The 27,119-nt window shown below is 41.0% G+C and overlaps 1 protein-coding gene across 1 annotated transcript in view; it reads right to left on the minus strand.

The window, feature by feature from the left end:
- LOC143711244 (protein FAM107B) overlaps positions 1-24,494 on the minus strand; it is a 62,501-nt gene extending 38,007 nt beyond the window's left edge. The window contains exons 1-2 of the mRNA XM_077202570.1: positions 24,337-24,494; positions 2,267-2,324 (exon numbers count right to left, since the gene is read on the minus strand). Coding sequence (XP_077058685.1) covers positions 2,267-2,324; positions 24,337-24,360 — 82 coding nt within the window. The 5' untranslated portion in view covers positions 24,361-24,494. The remainder of the gene's footprint in view (positions 1-2,266; positions 2,325-24,336) is intronic.
- Positions 24,495-27,119: the final 2,625 nt, after the last annotated feature.

Consider the following 27,119-nt stretch of genomic DNA (forward strand, 5'->3'; position numbering starts at 1 on the left):
CCCGCGTCCTACAATGCCTGGAAGTCCTCCCTGTACTTTCTGAGAGCCCAGAGTCCTCGCCGCTGGTCCCGTCCGATCCAGAGACTGTTCAAGTCACGTCTGCCGATCCAGAGACTGTTCAAGTCACGTCTGCCGATCCAGAGACTGTTCAAGTCACGTCTGCCGATCCAGAGACTGTTCAAGTCATGTTTGCCGATCCAGAGACTGTTCAAGTCACGTCTGCCGATCCAGAGACTGTTCAAGTCACGTCTGCCGATCCAGAGACTGTTCAAGTCACGTCTGCCGATCCAGAGACTGTTCAAGTCACGCCTGAACCTGATCGCTCTATGTTTGTTTCTGTGTTTACGTCTGTCCTTGTGGCTGTTTCTGTTCTGGTGTCTGTTCCAGAACCGGAGCCAGTGTCTGTTCCCGAGCCAGTGTGTGTGTGGTCTGTTCCCGAGCCCGAGTGTGTGTTGTCTGTTCCCGAGCCCGAGCCAGTGTGTGTGTTGTCTGTTCCTGAGCCAGTGTGTGTGTGGTCTGTTCCCGAGCCCGAGTGTGTGTTGTCTGTTCCCGAGCCCGAGCCAGTGTGTGTGTTGTCTGTTCCCGAGCCAGTGTGTGTGTGGTCTGTTCCCGAGCCCGAGTGTGTGTTGTCTGTTCCCGAGCCCGAGCCAGTGTGTGTGCTGTGTGTTCCCGAGCCATAGCCAGTGTGTGTGTTGTCTGTTCCCGAGCCAGAACCAGTGTGTGTGTTGTCTGTTCCCGAGCCAGTGTGTGTGTTGTCTGTTCCTGAGCCGTTGTCGTCTGTTCCTGAGCCGGTGTCTGCTGTTCCTGAGCCGGTGTCTGCTGTTCCTGAGCCGGTGTCTGCTGTTCCTGAGCCGGTGTCTGCTGTTCCTGAGCCGGTGTCTGCTGTTCCTGAGCCGGTGTCTGCTGTTCCTGAGCCGGTGTCTGCTGTTCCTGCGCCTGAGTCACCGCCCTGGCCGCCCGAGGGGTCTTCACCGCCCTGACCGCCCGAGGGGTCTTCACCGCCCTGGCCGCTCGAGGGGTCTTCACCGCCCTGGCCGCCCGAGGGGTCTTCTCCGCACTGGCCGCCCGAAGGGTCTTCAGCGCCCTGGCCGCCCGAGGGGTCTTCACCGCCCTGGCCGCCCGAGGGGTCTTCACCGCCCTCGCCGCCCGAGGGGTCTTCACCGCCGTGGCCGCCCGAGGGGTCTTCACTGCCTGGTCCACCCTGGCCGCCTGAACTGCCTTGCCCCCTGCACAGACTTGACCCTCCGTCCCTCCCCCAAGACCGCCTCCACTCACCACCCTCCTGAACTTGTGTTTTTTTTGTTTTGATAGGCGTCGGGAGCCGCCCATAGAGGGGGGGCTATGTCACGGTTTGGGTTTTGTTTCTTGTCCCTGGTTCTTGTCTGTCATGTGATCCCCTGTTCTAGTCATGTGATCTTGCCTTGTGTTCCCCTGTCTGTTGTGTCATTGGTTGATTGTTTAAGTCTTCCCAGGTGTTTCCCGTTAACCACGCCCCCTTGTTATCCTGTTTAGATCGTTTGCCCCTGTATTTAGCCCTGCGTTTCAGTCCAGTCTTTGTGAGTTCTTGTATTGTTGTAATGCTGTATGCAGGCTGTCCTGTTCCTGAGTCTGGTTACCAAGTCTGTTTAGTTTTGAGTTTATTTAAATAAAACACTGCTGCACGTGGATCCTGCTTTTGCCTCTGATTCAGCTGCATGTAACACCAATATAGCTCAACTTCTTGATTCCTTGTATCCCAAAACGTGAACTATATTATCGGCTAGCTCTTATCTGCTAAATGCGACTACAATAGAAGGCATGAATATATTAAGATATTATAAACATTAACATCATGATTTTCTGTAAAGCTGCTTTGAAACAATGTGTATTGTGAAAAGCCCTATTTAAATAAATTCAACTTAATTCTAACTCTATATTTATTGCACAAGTTTGGGGTTTCTTGCCAAACAATTAAGCTTAGCATTAAGCTGCGAATAAGATGCCTGCGAAACTATTAAAAACAGATTCTTTCTTGTCTTCGCTCCTAGATCAAATGAAGAACTTTTCAAGGCCAGTGGCACATGACACTTTTAAAAGCCTTTATTATTATTTTACCTCAGGGAGCATGTAACTTCTGAAGTCTTTTTGACTCAGCCGTGACGTTTCAAGAAACAAGGTCAAAGACATTTGCGTTGAACAGAAGGAGCCGTGGCAACATTACATTGTTCCTCTGCAGGGCTGTTGGGCGGCTTTCATTGTTCTCAAGGCCGCGTGAGTGTAGACTTACCCACTCCATTCAGGTGTTTTCCGTTTTTCACACTCTGCTGCTCAATGTTGTATCCTTTCTGATGCGTGCGTCGTGCGAGAGAGAGACAGAGAAGAGAGAGAAAAAAAAGAGGCTTATCAGCTTACAAATATTCAGATCGCTCTCATCAATCACAGCATTACTGACTTTCTGTCTGCTTGCTCCTTTCTCCAATTGATTTAGGATATATTATGGGAGAGGTCAGTTGTCATGAATCCAGGAAAGGTGGAAGCACATTAACTATGCTTCTGCTGATGTAACATGAAACCGGCTGTTCCAGTCCTTTTCTCTTGCCGTGCAATTCTAGCATATAGCATTTCAATGCTCTAGGGTCTTAGGGTCAGAAAAGAACCGTCTAAGAACACATTTTCACATGTTTTTGAGTTTAATACAATAGTTTTGGATCATTCTTGAATAGTTAATAGTTCATCCAAAAATCATTTACTTATCCTCATGTCGTCCCAAACTTTTATGTTCTTACTTCCTTCCGTAGAACACAAAAATAGATATTTAAATGGACTGCATTTATATAGCGCTTTAACAGACCCATGGCCACCAAAGCGCTTTACATATTGCTTCACATTCACCCATTCACACACCGACTGCAGTGCCAGCCATGCAAGGCTCTAAAATCCAGCTCATCAGGAGCAGCTGGGGTTAGGTGTCTTGCTCATGGACACCGCGATACTTGATCAGGTGGATCCGGGGATCGAACCACCAACCTTTCAGTTTGTAGACAACCTACATGACCCACTGAGCCACTGCCGCCAAAAAATGAAGATGGACCAAAAACACCATAATAATACCATGTCTGCATGACTCATGAAATGGTTTTGTGTGAGGAAAACACCACATTTTACATACAATGTTCCTTTGACGCATTGTGATGATGTCACAAGGGATGCCCTAGCAAATAGGAAGGGCGCCTGAAAATACATCATCAGATTTCTATTGTTTGAAGAAAGACATGCAGGGATGCCCGAAGCATGGCAATGTGACGCAATGTCTCGTTCCCTTTCTTAGGTAACCCCAAGACATTCCCTTTTTAGGGAACACTACACTGCGTTAGTTGCTGACACTATGGGGACGCCAATATCAACTACGCCATAGTGACCAATACCTGCCCTCTTTTGGTTCTAACCAATCTAAAAACCTAGGGACTTAAACTCAAAGGCCTGAGCCCTGAGCCAATAATGTGTCAGGGGTACACACCTTGCACAACACTGCTCCCAGTAACTAATATAACCATGTTAGGAAGGGCCCTTAATCTTCAATGCTGAAATGAGAATCTCAAGCTAGTCTGAGCTATGCCCCAAGAGAGTCTAGATCCCTTAGAGCAGAGCCACCAGTAAATCGACATAGACTTGGCTAAGTCCATGACTCACATCTAATAGTTCAACTCTAGGCTAGATTAATGAGAAGGAGCTTAGGCTAACCTTACTTTACGTAACATAGAACAGACAATTGAACAAAGGAAACTGAGGACTTAAAAACACAGAGGTAAACGAGGGAACAAAATGAACCACAGGTGAACGTGATCAGTAATTAACTGGCACACAAGAGGAAACCAGGGCTGTGTTTGAAATCGCCCCCTATACCCTATTCCCTATTCCCTACATTACTCCACTAATATAGTCCACTTGAAGGAGTGAAGGAAAATGAGTGACATAACGAGTGATACATTGGATACTAATTGGGCCTGAAGGTCTGTCGCCTTAGCATAGTTTGTGCTTGCCGTTTAATAATCATTTGAAACTTGGCAAACCGGCAGCTCCAGTAGTAAGATGAAAAGATTTATCTTGAACTCTGTTATGGAAACTATGTATGAACCTTAATTAAATAATTTAAAAAGGAAATTATACCTGTATGATATCATGCTGTAGCCACGTTGGACCAGCAGTTTGGAAAATGGATGGATGGATGATTGAGCCACAGTCGCCATAATCTAGCGGGACGTGGGAATTCATTCAGCACTGTCGTCATGGTGCGTTATGGGTATTTTCTAGCCATTGAACATACATCGGTTGTACACTCATTATTGCGGTGCATTGTGAGATTGAATGAGTGCACTCGATAACATCCACTATGGTTTCGGACACAACTACAAATGGCTGTCCACTCAAAAAATGTACTATTTAAGGGTATAGGGGGTGATTTTGGACACAGGTCAACTAACAATGACAAGAAACACAGGCAAACAGAAAAAGAACCAAACCAAAACATATTCATATTCAACCCCAGTATTTATACTCAATGAAACCACTTGGTCTCAGATGTTAAAGTTTTGTGATCCAGCACTGGAAGCATGCACCCCTTCTCTTTTTGAGTGGACCCAGCTTTTCTACAGCCCACAATTACAAATTAATGCCCGAAGACTCTTTTCCGGCTCTTTCCTGAGCTATATTCAGTGCAGAACCCTCTAGCTGAGTGAATGGATCCTGTAGCTGCAGTTGCTAGGAGAAGTCTGCTCAGGCTTGGTGTCTTCACAAGGGCCTCACTGTCTTATCACTCAAAGCGAGGCCATGGAAACTGGGAAATAAAAGAGAGTGACATTCTGAGGAAATAAAAAATGTCTTTAATTTCAGGCTTACATAGACCTCTTACAACCTAGAGGAAAAATGCAGTGCAATAATTTCTGTTTAGCTGTCCCTTACACACCCTTTTTAAAACCAAACCAACAGAGGATTTTTTATTCACCTGCACAAATATCAGTGTGTTTCCTCTTAGCGAGCTCTCAGGCCTGACCTAAAAAAGAAGGAAGCTTTATTGAGATGTAATTAATTTGCTTGTATTTAAAGGGGATTTGTGTCCTCTCATTGGGAGAGAGGCTTTACACTGTATTATAATCAACAAAGACTTACTAAGAGGCTGAAAGATGCAAAGCCTCCTCAAGTAACAATGGAATCAGGTTGAAATAAGCTTATGCTCACTAAGAGTCAATCCATATTTGGAGCAGCGTTCTGCGAATGGTAGAGTGGTGTTTAATAGTATGAATGAGATCTGAATTGGATTTATTCGGCGGTGAATGCTCTCCTTTAATTATGGAATGCCCCTCAGTCCATTAAGTGTGGAATTGGGCTTCATATATCTTGATTCTCTGGTGAAATGGTTCTTAAGCCAGTCAATGTGTGTCATTATGACTGTGATTATTGAGACAACACAGACAGAAATGAACCAATTAAATGTTAAACAATACAGGCCATCTCTAAAATTGTGAATGAACAAATAGCATACTGTAAAGTACAGTATAGCATAGTAGTGATAGATCAGTGCAGTGCAGACGTAAGCGAGAGACAGACCATTTAAAAAAATAAATGGTCGAAATCATAATGCTTTGCAATAGTAGGAATGGATGTTTCCATCTAAAGGGCTAATCACCTTTTTGATAGGAACAGTGCCGGATAGGTTAAAGTCTAGAATCCACAATGTGTGTTTGCCTCGCCAGTGACCTGACTTGACTTGCAGTATAATGCAAGTTCCAGTACAGTCCAATACAGCATTGACATATGTATGTGTGCATATTTAAGTTTACTATAGTATAGTGAGGCTATGGTGTAGTGGAGATATTTTGAAGAATGTTTCAATAGTTTTTGTCCATATAATTCAAGTTAATGGGCTCCGAAACAACTAAGGACTAGAGATGCGCGGATGGGCTATTATTTCATCCGCAACCGAATCACAAAACTCATCATCCATCCGCCATCCACCCACACCAACGTTTTTGACCAATTTTCCCACCCGCCAGCCGCTGATACAAGGCGCTGCTGATGACAGCCGCGAGACTAGAAACCGCCCGCCACCCGCCCGAATTTAATTTTAAAAAAAATTCGTCACGTCATCCGCCCTATCCGCGGTTTTTCCGCGGAGTCCGCGGCTATAACCGCCAACCGCGCATCTCTACTCAGGACCCTATTGACTTTTATTCTCAAAAGACTTTTTTTTTTTAAATATGCTCCACTGCGGAATTAAAGTCATACACTGCACTAAACTATACTATAGTATGCCCTACTATGAATTTTTATGTAGAAACAATATCTGGCACTTTGAAATCAAAGTTATAGCTGCAATGACAGCACTTCCATTGAAAGTTAAAATGAAACAATAAAATATGAAAAACAATGTGTTACAATCGCTGGTTGCAGCACAAAACAAAGTTGCCAGGATCTAGATACTGCAGCTTCTTTTATTAACTCATGTTGTCTTCGTTTCCTGTTTACAAATCTTGGCTTTGGGGTCCATATGACCCCAACAATTGATAGAGTAATTGTACAAAAAATATACATTTTTAATCATACAAATAATATATAATTTTTTTTTGTTTACTTCTCATCTATTCATTAATGCTGTGTTTTGTGGGATATGAAGTACTTTTTTTACCTATTTACTGCAGAATTCCTCCACTACACCATTAGCATATGTATGAAATATAAATTTTTTATGAAAAAAAACACATTAATGATGATCAAATTTAAATATGAATTGTTTCTAGATATTGATATAGTTGTTAGATGCATAATTCTGCCATCTGCTGGTTAGCTGTTTTTTTGTAGATAATATATTTTTAGCCTTAAAGTGTAATTACCATATACTTCCAGCAGAGGCCCCATAGAGATCCATTCATTTTTCTGGATGTGACTTCCTGCTCTTATAACAGCTTTTGTTATGAATATATATATTTAAACGTTTAAAATACATTAAATCAGTATTTTGTCAAAGTTTAGAATTATTTTTGTTGTTGTTTGGGGTCTTTTGAAGTATATTGTTATTGCAATAATGCTATATAAATTTGCAGTAATGCCAAATAAATTTGCAATAATGCCACATAAGTTACCACTAAATGAAAATACTTGATTGCAATTACATATTATTTCAATAATCAAAATGTACAAAATTATTAACTTTAGAATAAGAAATTATTTTTTAAAAAGTAAATACAAACAAAAAACAAACAGCTATAGGCAGATATGAACAGGAGTGAAGAGTAAACACACCTGTGTGTCTGTGTGTGTTTGTGTGTGCGCACGTGCATGTGTGTGTGTGTGTAATCATGCTCATTCCACATTATTTTTTTCTCTAATGCCAGGCCTTCATTTATGTGTGAACATTTTTAGATTCATGCTGGAATTATTGGTTTTTTTCCCCCAATTTCTATAAAAATGCTCTCTTTTGCTGTCACACCTGTTTGTTTGTTTGTGTGTTTCTCTGTGTGCATGTGATCTGTGTGTAGTCATGTTCTTTCCATATTGCATTTGTGCTCTCATACCATACCCTCATTTGTGTGTGAAATTTTTTAGATTTATGCAGAAATTCTTGATTTTATTTCCCAATTTCTATAAAAATGCTCTCTATTGCAGTCACACCTCTCTCTATCTGTGTGTGTATTTGTGTCTGTGTGTGTGTGGGCGCACATGTGTGTGTGATAATGTTCATTCCACATTGTATTAGTGATCTAGTACCAGGCCTTCATTTATGTGTGAGAATTTTCAGATTTATGCAGGAATTATTGATTTTATTTGCCAATTTCAATAAAAATGCTTTCTATTGGAGTCATACGTTTATGTGTGTTTGTGTGCGCGTACACGTGTGTGTGCAAGTGATCATTTTCGTTCCACATTGCATTTGTTCTCTAGTACCAGGACTTCATTGCGGTATGGACATTTTCAGATTTATTCTGGATTTATTAATTATTTTTGACAAATGAAAAATAATATTTTTTTTTTCGATTTTCCCATTCATTTCAATGTGGGGTCATATTGACCCCGAAGACAAGAAGTGTAAAAATTTTTTTTACATGCCTATAGAACAACCGAATCAAGCCCAGTTTTTTTTGTGTGTGTATAGATAGATAATGTAGGAAAATTCACAAAATCTTGTTCCACTGAGATGAAGGGAACCATTTTTTTTTACTAAGGAAAAGTCGATTGGGGTCATATAGACCCCAGTACCAAACTCAACACTTTACAAAAGACTAATGAATGTCTGGAACTTGGAACAGAACAACCAACATAGTAATAGAACTGACAATGAACTGAAAGAAACACAGGGCTTAAATAGACAGTAAACAAGGGAGGATAATTAACTAAACACACCTGAACAGAAATAAACCAATCAGTAACCATGAAGACATACGGAGGAAGACTGAACTAATTAACAAGCTAGAAAAAACAACCTTGAAACACAGAAATGAACAGAACAAAAACAAACTCTAAACATCTAAACATCCATCACAGTACAGGACAGTATAGTACAATAAGTTTGTAATTTTTACAGAAAAACACTGTTAAAATGCTAAACCTGTTATTTAAAATGCCTTACCATATATGGTGTAAAATTACAAGTTGTTCAACATTGCAATATAAGTAATTTCACTGTATAATACAGTCAAATTGATGGTTCCCTTTCGAGGGAACTCGCGATGCGTCACTTGATGCTTTGGGAACGCCCCCAGCGTGCATGCGTCTGAGCATCAATGTCAACTAGTCCAATGGAAAAAATGAGCGTCACGGGCGGGTGACGTCATGACCAGGAAGGGATAAAGGCTCACCCGGTGAAACGCGGCATTAGCTTCTGTGTCTCAGCAAGCGATCTGTGTCATTTTGTCTCTGTCTATTTACTGTTGTCTGTTGCGGAAAAGGATGGAAACTAAACAAGTGTACAAACAGTGTGTTTCTCCCTGCCCGCGTTATTTAACGGGTGGGGACACACACGAGCTTTGTGTCGTTTGTTTGGGAGTGGAGCATGCGGTCTCAGCCTTCGAGGGGGCTGAGTGCCAGCATTGTGAGATGTTACCGCTTCGCATGCTCCGCTCTCGCCTGTCACTCTTTGATAAAGTGAGTGGGCAGGCTCGCGATCCACAGGGATCAGGACCCGCGTCTGCTGAGGCGGCGCGGAGAATGCATTCCTGGGGATCGCAAAAGGATCTTTAGGAGGGGTTGGAGACGGGTCCGAGGGCTCTTTCTCCTTCCTTACCCGAGAGATCCAGTGCTCTCTCCCCGGTGTCGGAAGCACGCTCTGCGGTTTCTTTCGCCCGGGGAGAGAGCCCTCCACTACTTTGTTGCTCTTCCTCCGAGGAGGTTGATGTGATGAGTGTGGAGAGTGTAAGCACACACATGGGGGAAAGGGATTCACAATTTATTTCCCCAGCATATGATGAGCTGGTGGATGTTATGTCGCGGGCTGTAGAGAAGTTAAATATTGAATGGCCATCTGAGAATAAGGGCGCTCGTCCTAAAAGCAAATTAGATGAGCGCTTTTTATCTTCAACCACATTATCTCCACCACGAGGGCTTCCATTTTTTCCCGATTTGCACAATGAGATTTCTAAATCGTGGAATAAACCATACTCATCACGTCTTTTCAGCCCTCATGTTAACACTTATTCGAGAATAAGAGGGCTGAAAGAGTATGGTTATGAGGCGATGCCCCAGGCGGAAGAGAATTTAGCCAGTTATCTTTCCCCTGGTCCCGCATCGTCTCTGAAAGCCTCGGCTTTGCCCACTAGACAGCTTAAAGCCACTTCGGTGTTAGTGGGCAAAGCTTATACGGCAGCAGGTCAAGCTGGAGCATGTCTGCATACTATGGCAGTGCTCCAGGCTTATCAAGCTGACCTGCTGGGGGATCTGGATAGTAGTGAGGGAGTCAGTCATGACGATATTCGTAGAAAAAAACAAGCGGACGTTTTTAAAAAGTTTATCCCTCGCCGGGTCCAGCCCCCTGGGGCTGCTGGGCGTGAGCAGCCCCAGCCGTCGAGCTCATCATATCGTGTGCATCAGAAAGAGAGTGTTGCATCTCGTGCACCTCCACGTAGAGACTGGAGACGGACGCAACCCTCTCAACCGAAGTCTTCTAAGTCGAAGCCGGATCTGAGGACCGTTCTTCAGGCGAAGAAGACTTCGGTTAAAAAAAAAAAGGTCCTGATGTTCACGCATCAGGCCTGTGAGGACAGCCCCGACCGAAGTGGAGCGGTGTAAACCTGATTTTACGGTGCCTGTTCCATTTCGGGGTCCTCACGAGACCGTTCTGCCAACCCTGCCACCCTCGGTGCTTCAGGGCGCAGCGGTCTCCAGCGAGTCGCTGATGCTATGCTGCGGCACAGCATCGGTTTCGCGCCCTCTGAGGGGGGCCTTAGAGCGGCCAGTTCAGGTAGTTCCTGCCATTATGTTTCAGGCTCCGGAATTGGCTGTCTCGATAACACCAGAGACCAGCCTCGAGAGGCTGGTTCCCTTAGTAAATTTTCTGGCAGCGTGGAAGCTTCTGCCGAATATTTCTCATTGGGTCCTGCAGATTGTAGAGAAAGGATACAGAATCCAGTTTGGTTCTCGTCCTCCTCGTTACAACGGGGTGCTGCCCACAGTGGTGCATCCCGAGCAGGCTCTGGTAATGGAGCAAGAGGTAAAGGCCCTGTTAGCAAAGGAAGCTATAGAACAGGTGTACTCACCCGACAGAGAGTCGGGTTTTTACAGCCGTTATTTCATTGTTCCAAAAAAGAATGGGGGGTTGCGTCCCATTTTAGATCTTCGTCTGTTGAATCGTTCAGTACAGAAACTCAAGTTCAAGATGCTGACACTCAAACAGATCGCGACTCAAATCAGATCCGAGGACTGGTTTGTCACGATAGATCTGAAGGACGCCTACTTCCATATCTCCATCCTCCCTCAGCACAGGAAGTTCCTAAGGTTTTCTTTCGGGGGCAAAGAATACCAATATCGGGTTCTTCCTTTCGGTCTAGCTTTATCACCCCGCACGTTCACGAAATGCGTGGATGCAGCTCTAGCCCCTCTCAGGCTTCAGGGCATACGTATTCTGAACTACATCGACGACTGGCTGGTTCTGGCGGAATCAGAGCAGTCGGCGGTTCGGCACCGAGGTGTCGTTCTCGCTCATATGCAGATGTTGGGGTTGAGGCTCAACGCCAAGAAGAGTGTTCTTTCTCCAGTACAGAGAACCACTTTCCTTGGTGTGGTATGGGATTCAGTGACGATGCGGGCCACTCTATCGCCCGTTCGTGTAGCTGCTATCCTGACAGCCACCAAAGAGCTAAAGCTAGGCCAGTCACGCACTGTGAAACAGTTCGAGAGACTGTTGGGTCTCTTGGCGGCAGCGTCCAACGTGATTCCTTTTGGCCTGCTGTACATGAGACCTTTACAGTGGTGGCTAAGGACCAGAGGGTTCTCCCCGAGGGGAAACCCACTTCGTATGATCAAGGTCACACGGCGGTGCCTTCGTGCCTTAATTATATGGAGGAAACATTGGTTCTTAACCCAGGGTCCGGTATTGGGAGCTCTTTGCCATCGTGTTACGATCTCGACAGATGCTTCCCTCACCGGCTGGGGAGCGGTAATGGAAGGCCGCTCGGTTCAGGGTCTGTGGAAAAGTCATCATCTTTCGTGGCACATCAATTGCCTGGAGATGATGGCTGTCTTCAATGCGTTGAGACAGTTTCTCCCAGACCTGAGGGGCCATCATGTGCTTGTACGAACAGACAACACATCAGTGGTCTCTTATCTGAACCGTCAGGGGGGTCTGCGGTCGCGTCCGCTCTGCAAACTGGCGCACCAGATCCTCCTGTGGTCTCTGGGGAAGGTACTCTCCCTGAGGGCAGTGTATATTCCTGGGGACCAGAATGTGGGGGCAGACATCCTGTCGAGGCAGGAGCTGAGGCCAGGGGACTGGAGACTCCACCCCGAGGCGGTGGAGAAAATTTGGGAGTTTTACGGCCAAGCAGAGGTGGATCTGTTTGCGTCTCAGCACACGACGCACTGTCCACTTTGGTTCTCCCTTACTCACCCAGCCCCCCTGGGGCTGGATGCTATGGTGCAGACGTGGCCGAGGCTACGTCTGTACGCATTTCCCCCTGTTGCTCTGCTCCCAGGAGTTCTGGAACGAGTCCGCCAGTACGGAATAAGCCTACTGCTTGTAGCACCACGCTGGCCGAGTCGGATCTGGTTTGCGGACCTGATCCATCTCTTAGACGGTCCTCCCTTGGAGATCCCGATCAGGAGAGACCTTCTGTCTCAGGCCGGGGGCACAATATTTCACCCTCGGCCAGAGATTTGGAACCTGTGGGTTTGGCCTCTGAGGGGGCCCAACTCATAGAGAGTGGTCTCTCAGCTGAGGCTGCTGAGACCATCCTAAGCTCCAGAGCTCCAGCTACTAGGAAACTATATGCGCTGAAGTGGAAAGTTTTTTCTGTATGGTGTCACCGACATCAGTGGGATCCGGTTAACTGTTCTGTAAACACAGTACTCGAGTTCTTGCAGGAGCGCTTTACGTCAGGTTTATGTCCTTCCACACTTAAGGTTTACGTGGCGGCCATTGCGGCTTACCACGCCCTGGTTGGGGGTACATCGTTGGGTCGAGACCCCCTGATTACACGTTTCCTTCGTGGCACACTGAGGCTGAGGCCTGCAACTCGCACTAGGGTGCCAGCTTGGGATTTGGCATTAGTACTAGAAGGCCTGTCTAGGGCTCCATTCGAGCCCTTAGATTCGGTTTCAGAGAAATTTCTTACCCTTAAGACTATCTTTCTGCTAGCTATTTCGTCCCTTAAGAGAGTTGGAGACCTTCAGGCCCTTTCGGTTTCCCCCACTTGCCTTGAGTTTGCACCGGGGATGGTCAAGGCATTCTTATATCCAAAACAGGGATACGTCCCTAAGGTGCCGACCTTGATTCCGAGGCCTATCGTGCTGCAGGCTTTCTGTCCTCCTCCTTTTACATCTGCGGACCAGGAAAGGCTGAACCTCTTGTGTCCAGTGCGAGCACTGGATACTTATGTTCATCGGACATCTTCTATGAGGAAGTCCGACCAGTTATTTATTTGCTTTGGATCACCTAAGAAGGGTCTTCCTGCTTCTAAACAGACGGTTAGCAAGTGGATAGTCGAGGCTATTTCACTTGCATACGAGTACTCTGACCATCCGTGTCCCTTGGTGGTCAGAGCTCACTCAACGAGGGGTATGGCGGCCTCTAAAGCCTTGTTATTTGGGGTTTCCCTCCAAGACGTTTGTGATGCGGCAGGCTGGTCCTCACCGCTCACATTCGTCAGGTTTTACAGTTTGGACCTGGATGCTGCCCCAGGTTCTCAGGTGCTTAGTGCTTAGTTCCAACAGACTGACACTCAGGTACTTGGAATTCTGGCGTTTTGGGTATTCTCGTTCCCAAAGCGTCAAGTGACGCATCGCGAGTTCCCTCGAAAGGGAACGTCTCAGGTTACTACTGTAACCATAGTTCCCTGAGAAAGGGAACGAGACGATGCGTCACCCTGCCATACTTCCTGATTCCCTGTGATCGGCTTGCTTCGACTTTTTGAAGCTAATGCCGCGTTTCACCGGGTGAGCCTTTATCCCTTCCTGGTCATGACGTCACCCGCCCGTGACGCTCATTTTTTCCATTGGACTAGTTGACATTGATGCTCAGACGCATGCACGCTGGGGGCGTTCCCAAAGCGTCAAGTGACGCATCGTCTCGTTCCCTTTCTCAGGGAACTATGGTTACAGTAGTAACCTGAGACGTTTTTAGAAGCAAAAAATATGAATAACCATATTATTTTATGGTGAAAAACAGTACAAGGACATTCCCATGCAAACACAACATATATTATGTTTTATTAAAATAACTTTTTTTTTTGTTAGTAATGCACACTGGGAATTATATTGTGTATTGCGTTGCATTTTATGTTATTTATGTAAACTTATTATGGTATTTTTCCAATGATGATGTTTTCTTTACTGTTGGTTTCTTGGTTACAAATACCACCGTGATCCAATCGAACAATTTGATGGAAACACACCTAACTCGCATTTGTTTGTTTTTTTGCGAACTTTGAAAAGATTCACTTCACATTTGGATGGAAACCCAGCTATAGCCATCCAGTAAAATCATAAACCGTGTAACCAATACATTTCTGGCAAATCTCTGGCAACCATAAATATATATATATATATATATATATATATATATATATATATATATATTTTTTTTTTTTACAATGGTAGCAAAATGAAGGATATTATGGGTAAGTGTATAAAGATACAGTACAAAAAAAAATTCCGTTAAATTTACGGCAAAAACTTGCAGCTGTGGTTGGCAGAAATTTACTGTAAAAAATATGCTAGCAACATTTTAGGTTTTACAGACTTAACTTACATTTTCAGTAAAACACTTATTTCATTATCTGATATAATGTCGATTTACCGATCTATTGAAGTACTAATATCTGTTCTGTACCATTGTAATACAATGACAACCACAAATCACAGTGGTGATGAGAGCCATATTTACACCATCATGATAACACTCATGACATTTTAAAAATGCAATAAACATTAATTTAACAACATTCAATGTAAAATAACACCTAATGTACATAACTGATTAGAAAAAAACTAAGAAAAACTGAGGAAACAGTTATTTCAACAAAAATATATCAAATGTGAAGCATCACGCAGGGACTTGTCACGTTTACGTTTCTTCACTGCAAATGATACAATGACTTATTCTTTTTCACTTCCAAAAACTATAAATGTAATTGTATTTAACTGTAAAATTACATTAAATGTACGGTTAGATCTATCACAGTTATTCACCGTATATAGTACGGAAACTTTCTATTAACCAATTAACAGTTTTTCCCCATAGCATGTTTACAGTTTTCTATCGTTAAAATCATGATCATTTTTTACAGTGTAGTTTCATCTAGTGCAGTATGATGTAGTAGCCTAATGTAGAAAAGAACATCAACCTCTCTGAAATCAAAGTTGTCCTCTCGTCTATCACAAGGGACAGAATATAGGCCACAGCCAAAGCAATCTGGCATCACTAAACCTTGCGTGCCCTCCAAGCGTGACCTCCTCCAGAATGCACCATTGTCTTCCAAGATGGGCTGAATGCCACAGCGCCTCACCTGTAGTGTCCAGTTACTGGCCGAAGTGATCGCTTGACCTTTCTGCTTGTGGCCCGTTCTGATCTCTCATGTTTTATTTACGCTGTTCAGAACCTGTCTCTGTACCCATATACTGCAAAGTGATATTGCATCCTCACGCATAAGCCACAAACAAAAAGGGTGTTTTTAATAGATTTTGGCCCTGCGTTGCAGCTCTGGTTTCAAGCTGAGGGTTCTCAGGTTTCCTAGACAACACAAACAATTAGCGGAGGCCACGGAGGGGAGAGACAGCCTGCTAATTATCCACGGGACCTACTGGAGAACATGGGCACGGATCAACGCTCCAGTCTTCTGCTGGGACCCGATGTGGCACACAGACAAACAATGATAAGGAATGATTTCATGTACGATAAAATATTGTTTATTCGTTTATCATTCTGTTTGTGACATGTGACACCGTTCTGCAGATTCCCATGGTCCTGATCTGCTGGCTGGGCCTGAATATGAATATGAATCTAAATGTTGCAATGAAACAGACATTAAAGACCCCTAAATGCTTCTTTCCTTACACAGTTAAGCATTTTCCATTCCCCTAATGGTCATTATGTGTTTTAATGGGAGCTAAGACCTGGTAAACTACACAAGATCAGAATCCATCTTCCCGTTTCCCGTTGAGATGAAAGTAAGTGGAAATGGTGATAAATCTTGGGCTGCTTGGAGCCACTCTATTAAACAGCTGTACATGTGTGTAGTCAAGTGTGTGCACATATAACTAGCATACACTTGTCCTTGTGCAAACCAACCCGTAATGTCCCCAAGCAGGCATTTTTCAACACTACAAATATATCTTTTATCTACTTGACTATGGAAAGACTCAAATTTGCATCCAAAACAACAAGTCAATCACTCACAAAAAATAAGAAAAATATGTTTTTTAGGCTTGTCCAGCTAATGCACATGCATGTTTTACAACAAACGGACAAAATTTGGGGTCTTTTAACTGTAATGTGAGACTTTTATTCATCACAACTTCAAATGCGGCTCATCTTTAGAGAACATATCTGTACTGTAATAGCAGTACAACAACAGACTTTTTTTTGGCAGTAATATTTTTTGACTGCCTAAAAATGGGTGAATTTGGATATGTTAAACTGTAACCAATTTTAAACCTTTATTGAATTTACATCTTTAAATTTATCCCAAACAAATTAATTAAAATAAAATAAGTGAATAAACACTAATCTATCCATCCATTCTCCAAATCAACTGTCCTATGTATGGTTGCAGTTGGATAAACATTAAATTGATTTAACATTAAAGAAAAATAAAAAAAAAATAATATCCTGTGTTAATATCCTGGTCATATATTTGTAAAAAGTGATGTTTGACATCATTCTGTAGGAAACAGAGTGTGATGAGCTGAGGAAAGCAGGCGAAGACGAGGATCTAAACGCAGGGTTATTTAATAAAGTAACACATAAAACTGAGAACACAGAACTTGAAGAACAAAGGAACAAAACCAGGGGGATCACAGAGACAACCAATACACTTACAACAACTGACCAACCAAAGTGAAAAACAAGGGCTATAAATACACAGGGGCAAACAAGCTTAACTAGATAACGAGGAAACAAGATACACCTGGGGAGACTAATCAACATGAAAAACTACATAGGACTACAAAACTTAGCGCAAGACAGGAAATGACAAAAGTACACACAAGACAAGTGGAACACAAGACAGGAATCATGACACAGAGCCTAAATATACTGAATGCTGTTTGCAGGGGTTTTAAAAAATAATATAGCCTAACCTAGCCTGGAATTCCCAAATTTCTATGAACAGTATAATGCTAAATGTAAAGTAAAATCTGCTAAAAAAGTTTTTTTTTTTTTTTTTTTTTTTTAGCTGTAGGATATTTGCCTTATGTTGTTACACAAAATTGTTTTATAGTAAACCACAGTTTTTAAATGTCATATGTTGATACGTAATACTTGAAGGCATTTTAACATTTGGAGCGACTGTGCCACCTGGTGGGGAATAAAGTGCTAGATCAGTACATCTCCACACAGCTTACGTCATGCCCCAAACCGAGACATTCAATGCTATACATGTAAATGCAGTAAAAACGGTTATAAATAAAACCTGAACTGCGTCAAACGTCATCAAACATATGCCAAAGGGCAAATCAGCCATATGCAGCTGTGCTTTTTAAGCTCTCAATGAATCACGACTTGTCAGTTACAAAGCTCTGGGGATTTCTGTAACGACAATTAACGAGTTATAGACTACTCATTTACTTGCAATGCATGCGAGCATGGATTTTGATCAACAGTTGATCAGCTGCACTGGGTCAAATGTATGATTCCCATAGTATAAGTGATTCTTTTCCAGAAAATGAGAAAAATATCCTTCAAAAACAATATCTGAAACCCAATTTGTTCTAGGCTACAACTGCTTTGTGTTGGAGGAAACCGTGTGGGAGGAACACATTAGTATATAATATTTAAGGTCAAAACCAAAATAATGAAAGAGACAATTGATTTTAGGCTGGAATTATTAACTTGCAGACAAACATGCTCTTTATCAGTACAGATTTAGATGGTCAAATCAACTTTTAGGATTTTGCAAATATATCTGACCACAATAAAAATTCCTAAAAACCATATGCAAAGTTATATTCATAACACCATGATCATGCATTGCTGTAGACATTCTAGAATATTTCATGTTTTAAACAGTCTGCCACACTATTCATAAGTTGATTACATTGTTTTCTTTTTTTATGATGAGTGGTGAACCTTTTCCCTCACTTCACTTTTGTATAAATTCCATAATTTGACCGAGTTTAATGGACATGTTGACATGCTTGATCATTCATTCTGTCTTTTACATCATTTTCAAGAACATACAGCAAAAGGAAAGTATTTAAAAAGTTTTTAACTGTACATAAATTAAAACCAAGGACAACTAAGTGTAATTTAGTGAAACAAATATCTAATGTAAAGTGAAACATCCGAGCAGTCATTTGAAACTTCAACATTCCAGAGTCTCAGATGAACCTCTATCTCTGCCTGCAACCCACAGTTTAGCCTTCAAATTGAAGTGTTGTTTCTTATTTCAGAGGTTTGTTTTTCTCTTAATGGAGTGAAATGAGACCTGTGCTAATGCTGAAAGAGAGAGACAGTGAGAGAGAAAAGGATTTCTGCTGTGTAAGAGACTCATTTGTTGCAGAGGCTGAAGTACAGCTCGGACAGGTTCAGTTACTCGTCTCCAGGGTTCTTATACATTCTGGTGTCTGGACCCATCTTACTTTGAATCTGACCCACTTTTTCTCCTACACATTCACTGTCTGGCATCAACCAACCGGAAGCTGCTAAACTCCAGAATTCAGCAGTTAACTATTTAGGATTCCTCTTTTTTTTTTTTATAACAAAATGTTACAACAACTGTGAAAACACACATGTGATCCAATTAACATTACATTAAAACAAAAAGCTACTGTAATGTTAATGCTTTCAATTATTAATAAAAGCCCATATTTGGTGTATAGCAGAAAAATAACACAACAAATAAAACTTTCAAAAAGCTATATTAGGGGATTTCAAGCTGTCCTCCAGCAAAGCATGTTGTTTTATAATACCTGATAATATAATATAATATAATATAATATAATATAATATAATATAATATAATATAATATAATATAATATAATATAATATAATCTTTATATGGCTAATTATAACTAGTTAATTATAAAATCAACCTGGTGTAACTTATAGATGCACTATAACAGTCAAAGACCAGTCATATCAGTAGCCAATAAAAGTATAACATAAAGCGGGTTGCCTCATCACGGTGGCTGTTATGTTGAGATCACATGACCAGCTTAACTTTTAATTGTGGAATAAATTAATCATGGGTGACAAATACGACCGTCATTGTATTCCGATGGCAATGGCAACTGAAAACTTGCTTTTGCCTGATGCTTCATCCACACCACTAGATGTCAGAAGTCCAACATCACTGGTGACTCAGTGAGCGGAAGACAGACCTTGTACACCTTTACAAAAGCTACTTTAATCCATTTATAAAAAATAAATAAAAAAAACCTGAATAAACTTTAAAAAAAAAACTTTAGACATTTGTACTGTCTCAGATAACTTTTATATAAATATACATAAACACCTGTACTTTCAGTGTTAAATTCCGCCCCAGAGTGTGTAATTATTTTTAGCTTGACTGTTGGTTCATTTAGAAAGGATTTGTCTGATTGGTCTAATCTTCCTCAGTAGGTCTCTGGCACAGGAAGCATTAGCACAACTTGACATCCCATTTAGCAGTAGGGAAATCACATGCAAGTGCTCTGCTCAGGAGTTGGCTGATATAACCGTATTAATCCTGATTCTAGACCAGCTTTGTTGTTACTCATTATAATTTAGGAGCAGAGATGCACATTCAAGATCAGTCTGAGCTTTATTGTTCCTAAATAGTTTCCACCCAAAGCACGTAAAATGCCAAAACAGAGGCTATGTTTGGAATGAAACCGAGTATGCTGTTTACTACATAATGCTCCGTATACAAACAGTGTCCAGTATAGAATAAAGACCAATTCACATCAAAAACAATAACTACATATGCATCCACACCAATGTAAGTATTTATTTTAAAGGGATAGTTCACCAAAAAATTTAATTTGCTCACCCCCAAGCCATCCTATGTGTACATGCCTTTCTTTTATCAGCCAAAAACAATCGGAGTTATATTAAAAAATATTCTGGCTCTTCCAAGCTTTTTAATGGGTGTGAGTAGAGCCCAAAAAAGCGCATCCATCCATCCATCCATCCATCCATCCATCCATCCATCCATCCATCCTTCCATCCATCCATCCATCCATCCATCCATCCATCCATCCATCCATCCATCCATCCATCCTTCCATCCATCCATCCATCCATCCATCCATCCATCCATCCATCCTTCCATCCATCCATCCATCCATCCATCCTTCCATCCATCCATCCATCCATCCATCCATCCATCCATCCATCCATCCATCCATCATAAAAGTAATCCGACCGGCTCCAGGGGGTTAATAAAAGCCTTCTGAAGTGAAGGGATGTATTTTTTTAAGAAAAATATCCATATTTATAACTTTATAAACTATAATCACTGGCTTCTGGTAATGGCCGGCCCCAGATACAACATCTGGGGAGAAAAATCATTCTAAAATTGATTCCAAATATATCATTCCTATGTGTCAACATTACTATAGTTGGTGTGAACGTCCAATGTAGTGTACAGGAATTGACTGCAAATCTACTTTACTCTTCCCTTGCCATTGACTGATTTTCCCAGCTATCCATGTTTTACGCTGTTATACGGTAGGGGGCGCTATGACACATCTTCCGGATCAAAACAGGCGAAGAAACAGAGACAAGTGATAGAAGATTGTCTGCACAAATGTATAATAACACGATCATCACCATTAAACAGCATATAAACAGCAAAACTGCCCAGCATTACCAAATGAAATGTTGAACCCATGAAGAGGAAACTGTGAAGCTTTGGACTCGATCTACTCCACCTGTGTTTTGATCATCGTTTTGAATCTGATCCGGATGTAGTCTTTGACAAAATTGTGATTTTCTCAGCTTTATGTTTAAAATGTTGCTTTTTATATTAAACTTACCCACATTCCAGTGTTGATAAAAAAAGAATGCATAAAGCTAGAATAAAAAGAGTTGGAAAAGAGTAAAAGCACAGTTAAATGTATGTTTCAAATATAAAATAATAGTAATACCTAAATAGGAACATAGTAGATACTTTAAAGTGCAAAAATAATATATAAATAGCAAATTATACGAATGATGTTATGTTCACTTAATGAAAACTTAGTATACTTGGGAGTAGAGAGTATACTTCAAAGTGTACTTTCATAAACCAAAAAATGTGCAAAAGTATTAGACTAGAAAACTATCAGTATACCTATAATTTCACTTGTATAGTAGCAATACAAATAAAAACTTAGCTGTAAACTTGTTGTGTACTCACAGTTTACTACTTTTATACTTAAAGTATACTTCAAAAGTATACTTGTATACACCAAAAAAGTATAGGCCCACTTATTTTTCGTATGATTTAATTTGCTTGGATTACAACCAGTTTCCTAATCACTCCATATTCACTCGTGTTTGAGTGAGCTTTGTGCAGTCTCATCCTACCCATGCATGAAATGTCACAGTGGAGACACACGCTTCAGTGGAAGAAAGCTTGTAACAGGATGAACACAGAACAAAGTTCCAATCAAAATCAATTGCGTTTACAAGACACAACAAAACAGATTATGTCGCCGCATTAGGTTTTATTAAAGTCCCCCTGTGGTGAAAATCAAGCTTTTAATGTTGTTTATATGTCTGTGTAGTGTTTTTAATGTGCTTTAAGAAAAAAAAAAAAAACATGTGCAAATTCATAAGTCTATTCAAACACTATTGCTGAACATTTTCTCTATAATACTGCAGTGAACTAATTAGACAGTCTCAAAAAAATGCAGTTTGAAATTGATGTTGTTTCTGACGTCATAAAAAACCTTGCAACCAATCAGGTCAACGTGTGATCATCAACGAGTGAATTTCTGAGCTGGAGCTGAGTGGAGGCGGGGCTAATTTGCATATTCATCGAACCACGTATACTAAAGGCAAGGGTGTAGCATTACAATCAAGCTACTTTAAGCAATGAAAAAAAAATCAAAGAAAAAACTTTAAATATGTAATTTTGGTGATTAAAGTTGAGTTTTAAGGGATAAAATGATTGACAGGGGGACTTTAACAATCACAAATGTTTGGATGATCTCTCTTCCAGTTAGGCCTCCGTTCAACAGCCTATTTGAAAAAGGGAAAGAGGGGTCTTATAATGTGAGCGTCTATAACTGCGAGGTCCTGTCTAGGTATTCAGCTCATGCCAAGAGTCCCGGAAGCTGGCAGAGAGGGTGAAATTACAGCTCTGACAAGCTGACATTTTCAGCTCTCACTGAGCACTGGTTTCTCTGCTGCACCTTATACATTACTGAACAACTCACATTCCAATAACTGCTGGACTATCAAAGCAACAATCTGCTCACCGGGGGGCCACCGTTCTTGCTTTACTTCAGATATACTGTAAGTTTTGAAGTGCAGGCTGTATGATCCGCCATGCTGGTTGAACAGAATGAGACGGCTGTGAACCTTAAGTCGATATTTCGAGAGATTATGGGATACTGAATTGGTCTGGCACCAGTTTGCATGTGGGACTAAAGGAATTTGCAAGGTCATTGCTAGACTATTATTGGCTGCTTTTTGATATTGTGTCTTGAAAGTAAATCATCATAAATCCATGACTTCTGCCCCACTGCTAGAATTAAGGGAATATATATATATATATATATATATATATATATATATATATATATATATATATATATATATATATATATATATATTTCTTTCAAAGGATATACTTCTTAAAACACACTTTCTGTCACTCTGAATCTTACACAGTTTATTGTTATTACTATTATTCTGAAAGTTATATATAAAAAAAGAAAATTCTCCACCCCATGACAACTTAATAGCCTAGCTTTTTATGCATCCTAAATGCACAAAATTCTACATTAACTTCACACTTCTTTCCAATATGACCAAATGATTTCAGATTTGACTATAATTACTTTAAATATTCTGCCTGCAAGGGAATTTTACTTGGTCTTTTCTTTTGTTTGTTTGTTTTTTCACACATCATATTTAATCTCAAGCTTTTGACTGACTGCGTTCTACTTAGTACAAAACTGCTGTATGGTGGAAATTACACCACAGTAAGTAAGTAAGTAAGTAAGTAAGTAAGTGAGTGAGTGTGTGTGTGTGTGTGAGTGTAAGTCACTGAATGAGTGTGAGTGTAAGTAAGTGTCTGAGTGAGGGTGTAAGAAAGTAGGTGTAAGTAAGCACATGAAATGGTTTATGTTTATTATACTCTTTGTATTATCATAATTTTCATATATTCATATATAATAATTAACATTTCATGACGCATTTCCTAATTAAAAATTAAAAATCTGGGTCTGAAAAACAAGTCTATACATAAAAGTCATATGAAAAGTAGCACAAATAAATGATCAAGGCATGATAAAGTTACTTTTAATGTGATTCTCATATAACAAAAAGAAAAAAGGGGAAAGACATTCAATTTAGTAACATAAAAGTGCCCAAAGAGACACCCAGAGACACAATACTAGAAAATATTTTACAATTAGACAACCAGTTATGGTCCAGGGCAAAGACTAAGATCGTAGAATCATTGCCACCAATGGTCTCTAATATGATCAACTTAGCTCACAATGCTTTTAAGAAACACAGCCCTGTTCTGTATGAAGATTGATCCATAACCGGCCAATTTACAAAACATTTAGCTACATGCCTATACAGAACAGTTCCTTATCCATGATATGGATCAAGATCTATTTAATTCTGACTGTGACTCTTCACCCTAATAAACCTGACGCTTGATTGTACAGACAAATGGCTTAGACATAGGTAATCAGAAGAGGCTCTTGTATCTTATAATCCTCTAGTAACCCTCTCTACAGCAGCTGTCAGCAATGAGTCAACTTCAGTCACCACCACACCCTCCATCCACACCTTCCCAGCATGCACCCCTTCCCACATAGCTCAAATATGTGTCAGTGTTACTACTACAATACTTCACTGAAAATGGGCTAAACATTAAAAAGACCAACACTGGGCTCTTGGGTTAATCCGAAACTCGTGGAAATGAGAGCAATTCTGTTTTATATTACGCCAACCGTAAACAGCATTTACCGTCCTGGACTCAAATGCATCATTTGAAAATATCAAAGCATTATCATTAATGTTGACTATAACAAACAAAATAACGTTAAAATCAGCACTCATTCACACATTAAATGGTTACATTGAAAAAAGTTATTACTTTAGATGTTTTAATTGTTCAATATTAATAATTAAAGACAAAATAGCAGTGGCTTGAATGCTTGGTGATGATTCTGATGAGAACAAGACACTCTTAATACACGTCAAGTGTTGAAAACAAGCCATGGCCTGTGTCATCCACTCACTACATCAGTTACCTAAACTGCTCCACAAAAAGAACAAAGCATACTTACTTTTTTTCCATAGGACGCCCCCATGCTGAGACTTTGGGGTGGGATGAGGTTGCTGTATGTCCGCTAGGCCCAGATGTCAGAGATTTCTTCGTGAGTCCAAACTCTACTCTTCTCCTTGACTTGATCCGTGTCCACTTGGGCTCCACCAGGGAGAGGAGGAGGAAGGGAGGGGGTGAAGACAGAAAAACCCTCTCGCTCCCTCTGGCAGATCAGATGTGGGGTAGTCTGGCAAAAGTGACCAGTTGGGTTAGATTATAATGACTAAGTCTCTCTGACATTCTTTGGATTGACAAAAAGGACCAGCTTGTAAACATGAGGTAGCTAGTTTGTCATCTTGGGTTTCTAAGCTTTAAACAAACTGGAATCAAACTGAGTCAGAGTAAACCAGACCATCCGTGGCACCTGTTACTCCGCTTTCCTTACAGGATTTATCCACTGCCTCAAGATTATGCTAATTGGCGGTGACAGAGAAGCAAGTCTTGGGAAAAGCTCATGGTGGGACGGACTCAGAATAACTGTCAGAATTCAGGGAAGGGGTTGATTTTTTTTTATGATTTTTGCCGGGATAATCAAGGCATGGGTGGTCTGCTTTGTTTTACATATGGAGACATGTGCAATGTCCTCTACTTTGGGAATCCAGCCATGGCCCAGGAAAGTGAGCCAGTCTAATCACATTCTAATCACATTAATGTCAGGTGATAAAATAAAATTGTATAGAATAATCCGGCATGTGCCGTAATACATTTTAAAAGGCTGATTTGTATGATTTTTTATGCAATACACATAAAACAAAAACAAATTAACCACTTAATTTTATAATTTAACTATTTAATTTTAGACACAAGTCTGACACCTGCAAGTGCGATAATAATTTTAAACAACAGTTTAATTAAAAGTAGGATATGCCGAGTACAGTTCACACATTTATCATTATTTCTTTTTGCCATCCTGCACAAATACTAACATGAATAAACATGTTTTTTTTTTCTCATGAGATGCTTTTATTTAACAAATTAATTGTTTAATTAATTGTAATAAGAATCTATCTATCTATCTATCTATCTATCTATCTATCTATCTATCTATCTATCTATCTATCTATCTATCTATCTATCTATCTATCTATCTATCTATCTATCTATCTATCTATCGTACAAAAACAAACAGAGCAGTGCTGCCATCTGCTGGGGATGGACAGATTTCTCTTTGATGAACACTTGCTTCTGAGACCAAACTAACCGTGCAGAGTTTGCATATCCTAGTAATCAAACACAGAAAAACTGGCTTATTGAGATTGAAGTGATTTGGAAATTAGAGGCAGGTGTATAAGAGGTGAATTACTGTAATGAAATATGATGGACACATGCACCTTCAATCTAATTACTGTAAATGTAATTACAGTTTTTCTCCATTGGTTTGGCTCATTTATTGAAACAGAAATTACATTCTCAAACCTCATCATTTGGCAAAACGGTCTTACAGTTCAGCAGAACACTATAGCTCACTTGCAAAAGCTCATATCTCTCCCAAAACTTTTCACTCATGCTTCAAAACTAAATTCCTTTCCCATATAAAGAGTCAGTGCCATGAAAATGGCAACGATCCTTCTCATTTGCTTTGACTCATTTTTTGAAACAGACCGGACATTCTCAACACTCTTGGTGCTTTTGCCAAAATAACGTGGATGGTTCAGCACAACACCATGGTTCACCTGCAAAAGCTTATACCTCTTCCAAAACAGTTACCCCCTTGTGTCAAAACTAAATTTCCTTCTCATTTAAACAGTCAGTGCCCCCAAAGTGCTTCGTCCCTTTGGCATTGTGTAAGCACTGCAAGTCAAAATGTTTAGATGTTTTGTCACTATGGCAGAAGACCATTGAAATATCCCTCATGTCCACCTTTCAGTCTTAGCCCTGTCCTTTATTGACAATGGTTACTGTACTGTTTTTTGTCTAGCTAACAGAATACAATTGTGTATAAAACTGAAAGGTTTGACATCACACATTGCACTCATACTGCCAAGGAAATTGTATCCATTATCATTCACACACATAAAGTAACTTCGATACATCAGAGAAAAAAGAACATGTATATAGCATAATATACTGTAATATAAACACACAAACAAAAAACAATGAAAATTATATGCAGCCTACAGTGCTATAAATAAACCTGGAGTTTCACAACTAACAGTTCGCTCTGGTCACTGTCTTCACCCTCCCTCTCCTGGCCACCGTCCTCACCCTCCTGGCCATCCACACGCTGCTGTCTGTCTGGCCACAGATCCTCGTCCACATAACAGCGTATATTCTCCCTTGCGATGCAACGAGGGAAGAAACGGCGTGCATGTCGCAACCATCCCCTAGACTGATCTCATGTAATATCCTCACACGCAGCGTCCATTGCACAGAGCAGGGACCTCTGATCTTAAGCCTGATGCTCATACACTCTCCACCTCCAAGCGGAATACTCCTCAATAGGATTGAGGAAAGGAGAGTAAGGTGGTAGGAACACCATGACCATCCTTGGATGAGTAGTGAACCAGACCCTGATGAGCGGGCCACGGTGGAAATCCACATTGTCCCATACAATGGCATATTATGGTAGGTGAGGGCCTACGAAACCTCTCTCATTTTCAGGGATCAAAACAAAATGAAGGCAGTCCTATAAGATGAGGAGATTCTGTGTATTGTATGGGCCAAGACTGGGGATGTAAGTGGCCACACCATTCTCAGATATGGCAGCACACATAGTAATATTGCCCCCCTCGCTGACCTGGGACA

The sequence above is a fragment of the Siphateles boraxobius genome, unplaced genomic scaffold, assembly GCF_051911475.1.
Source record: "Siphateles boraxobius isolate OS27281-9 unplaced genomic scaffold, OSU_SipBor_1 5, whole genome shotgun sequence".
Classification (NCBI taxonomy): domain Eukaryota; kingdom Metazoa; phylum Chordata; class Actinopteri; order Cypriniformes; family Leuciscidae; genus Siphateles; species Siphateles boraxobius.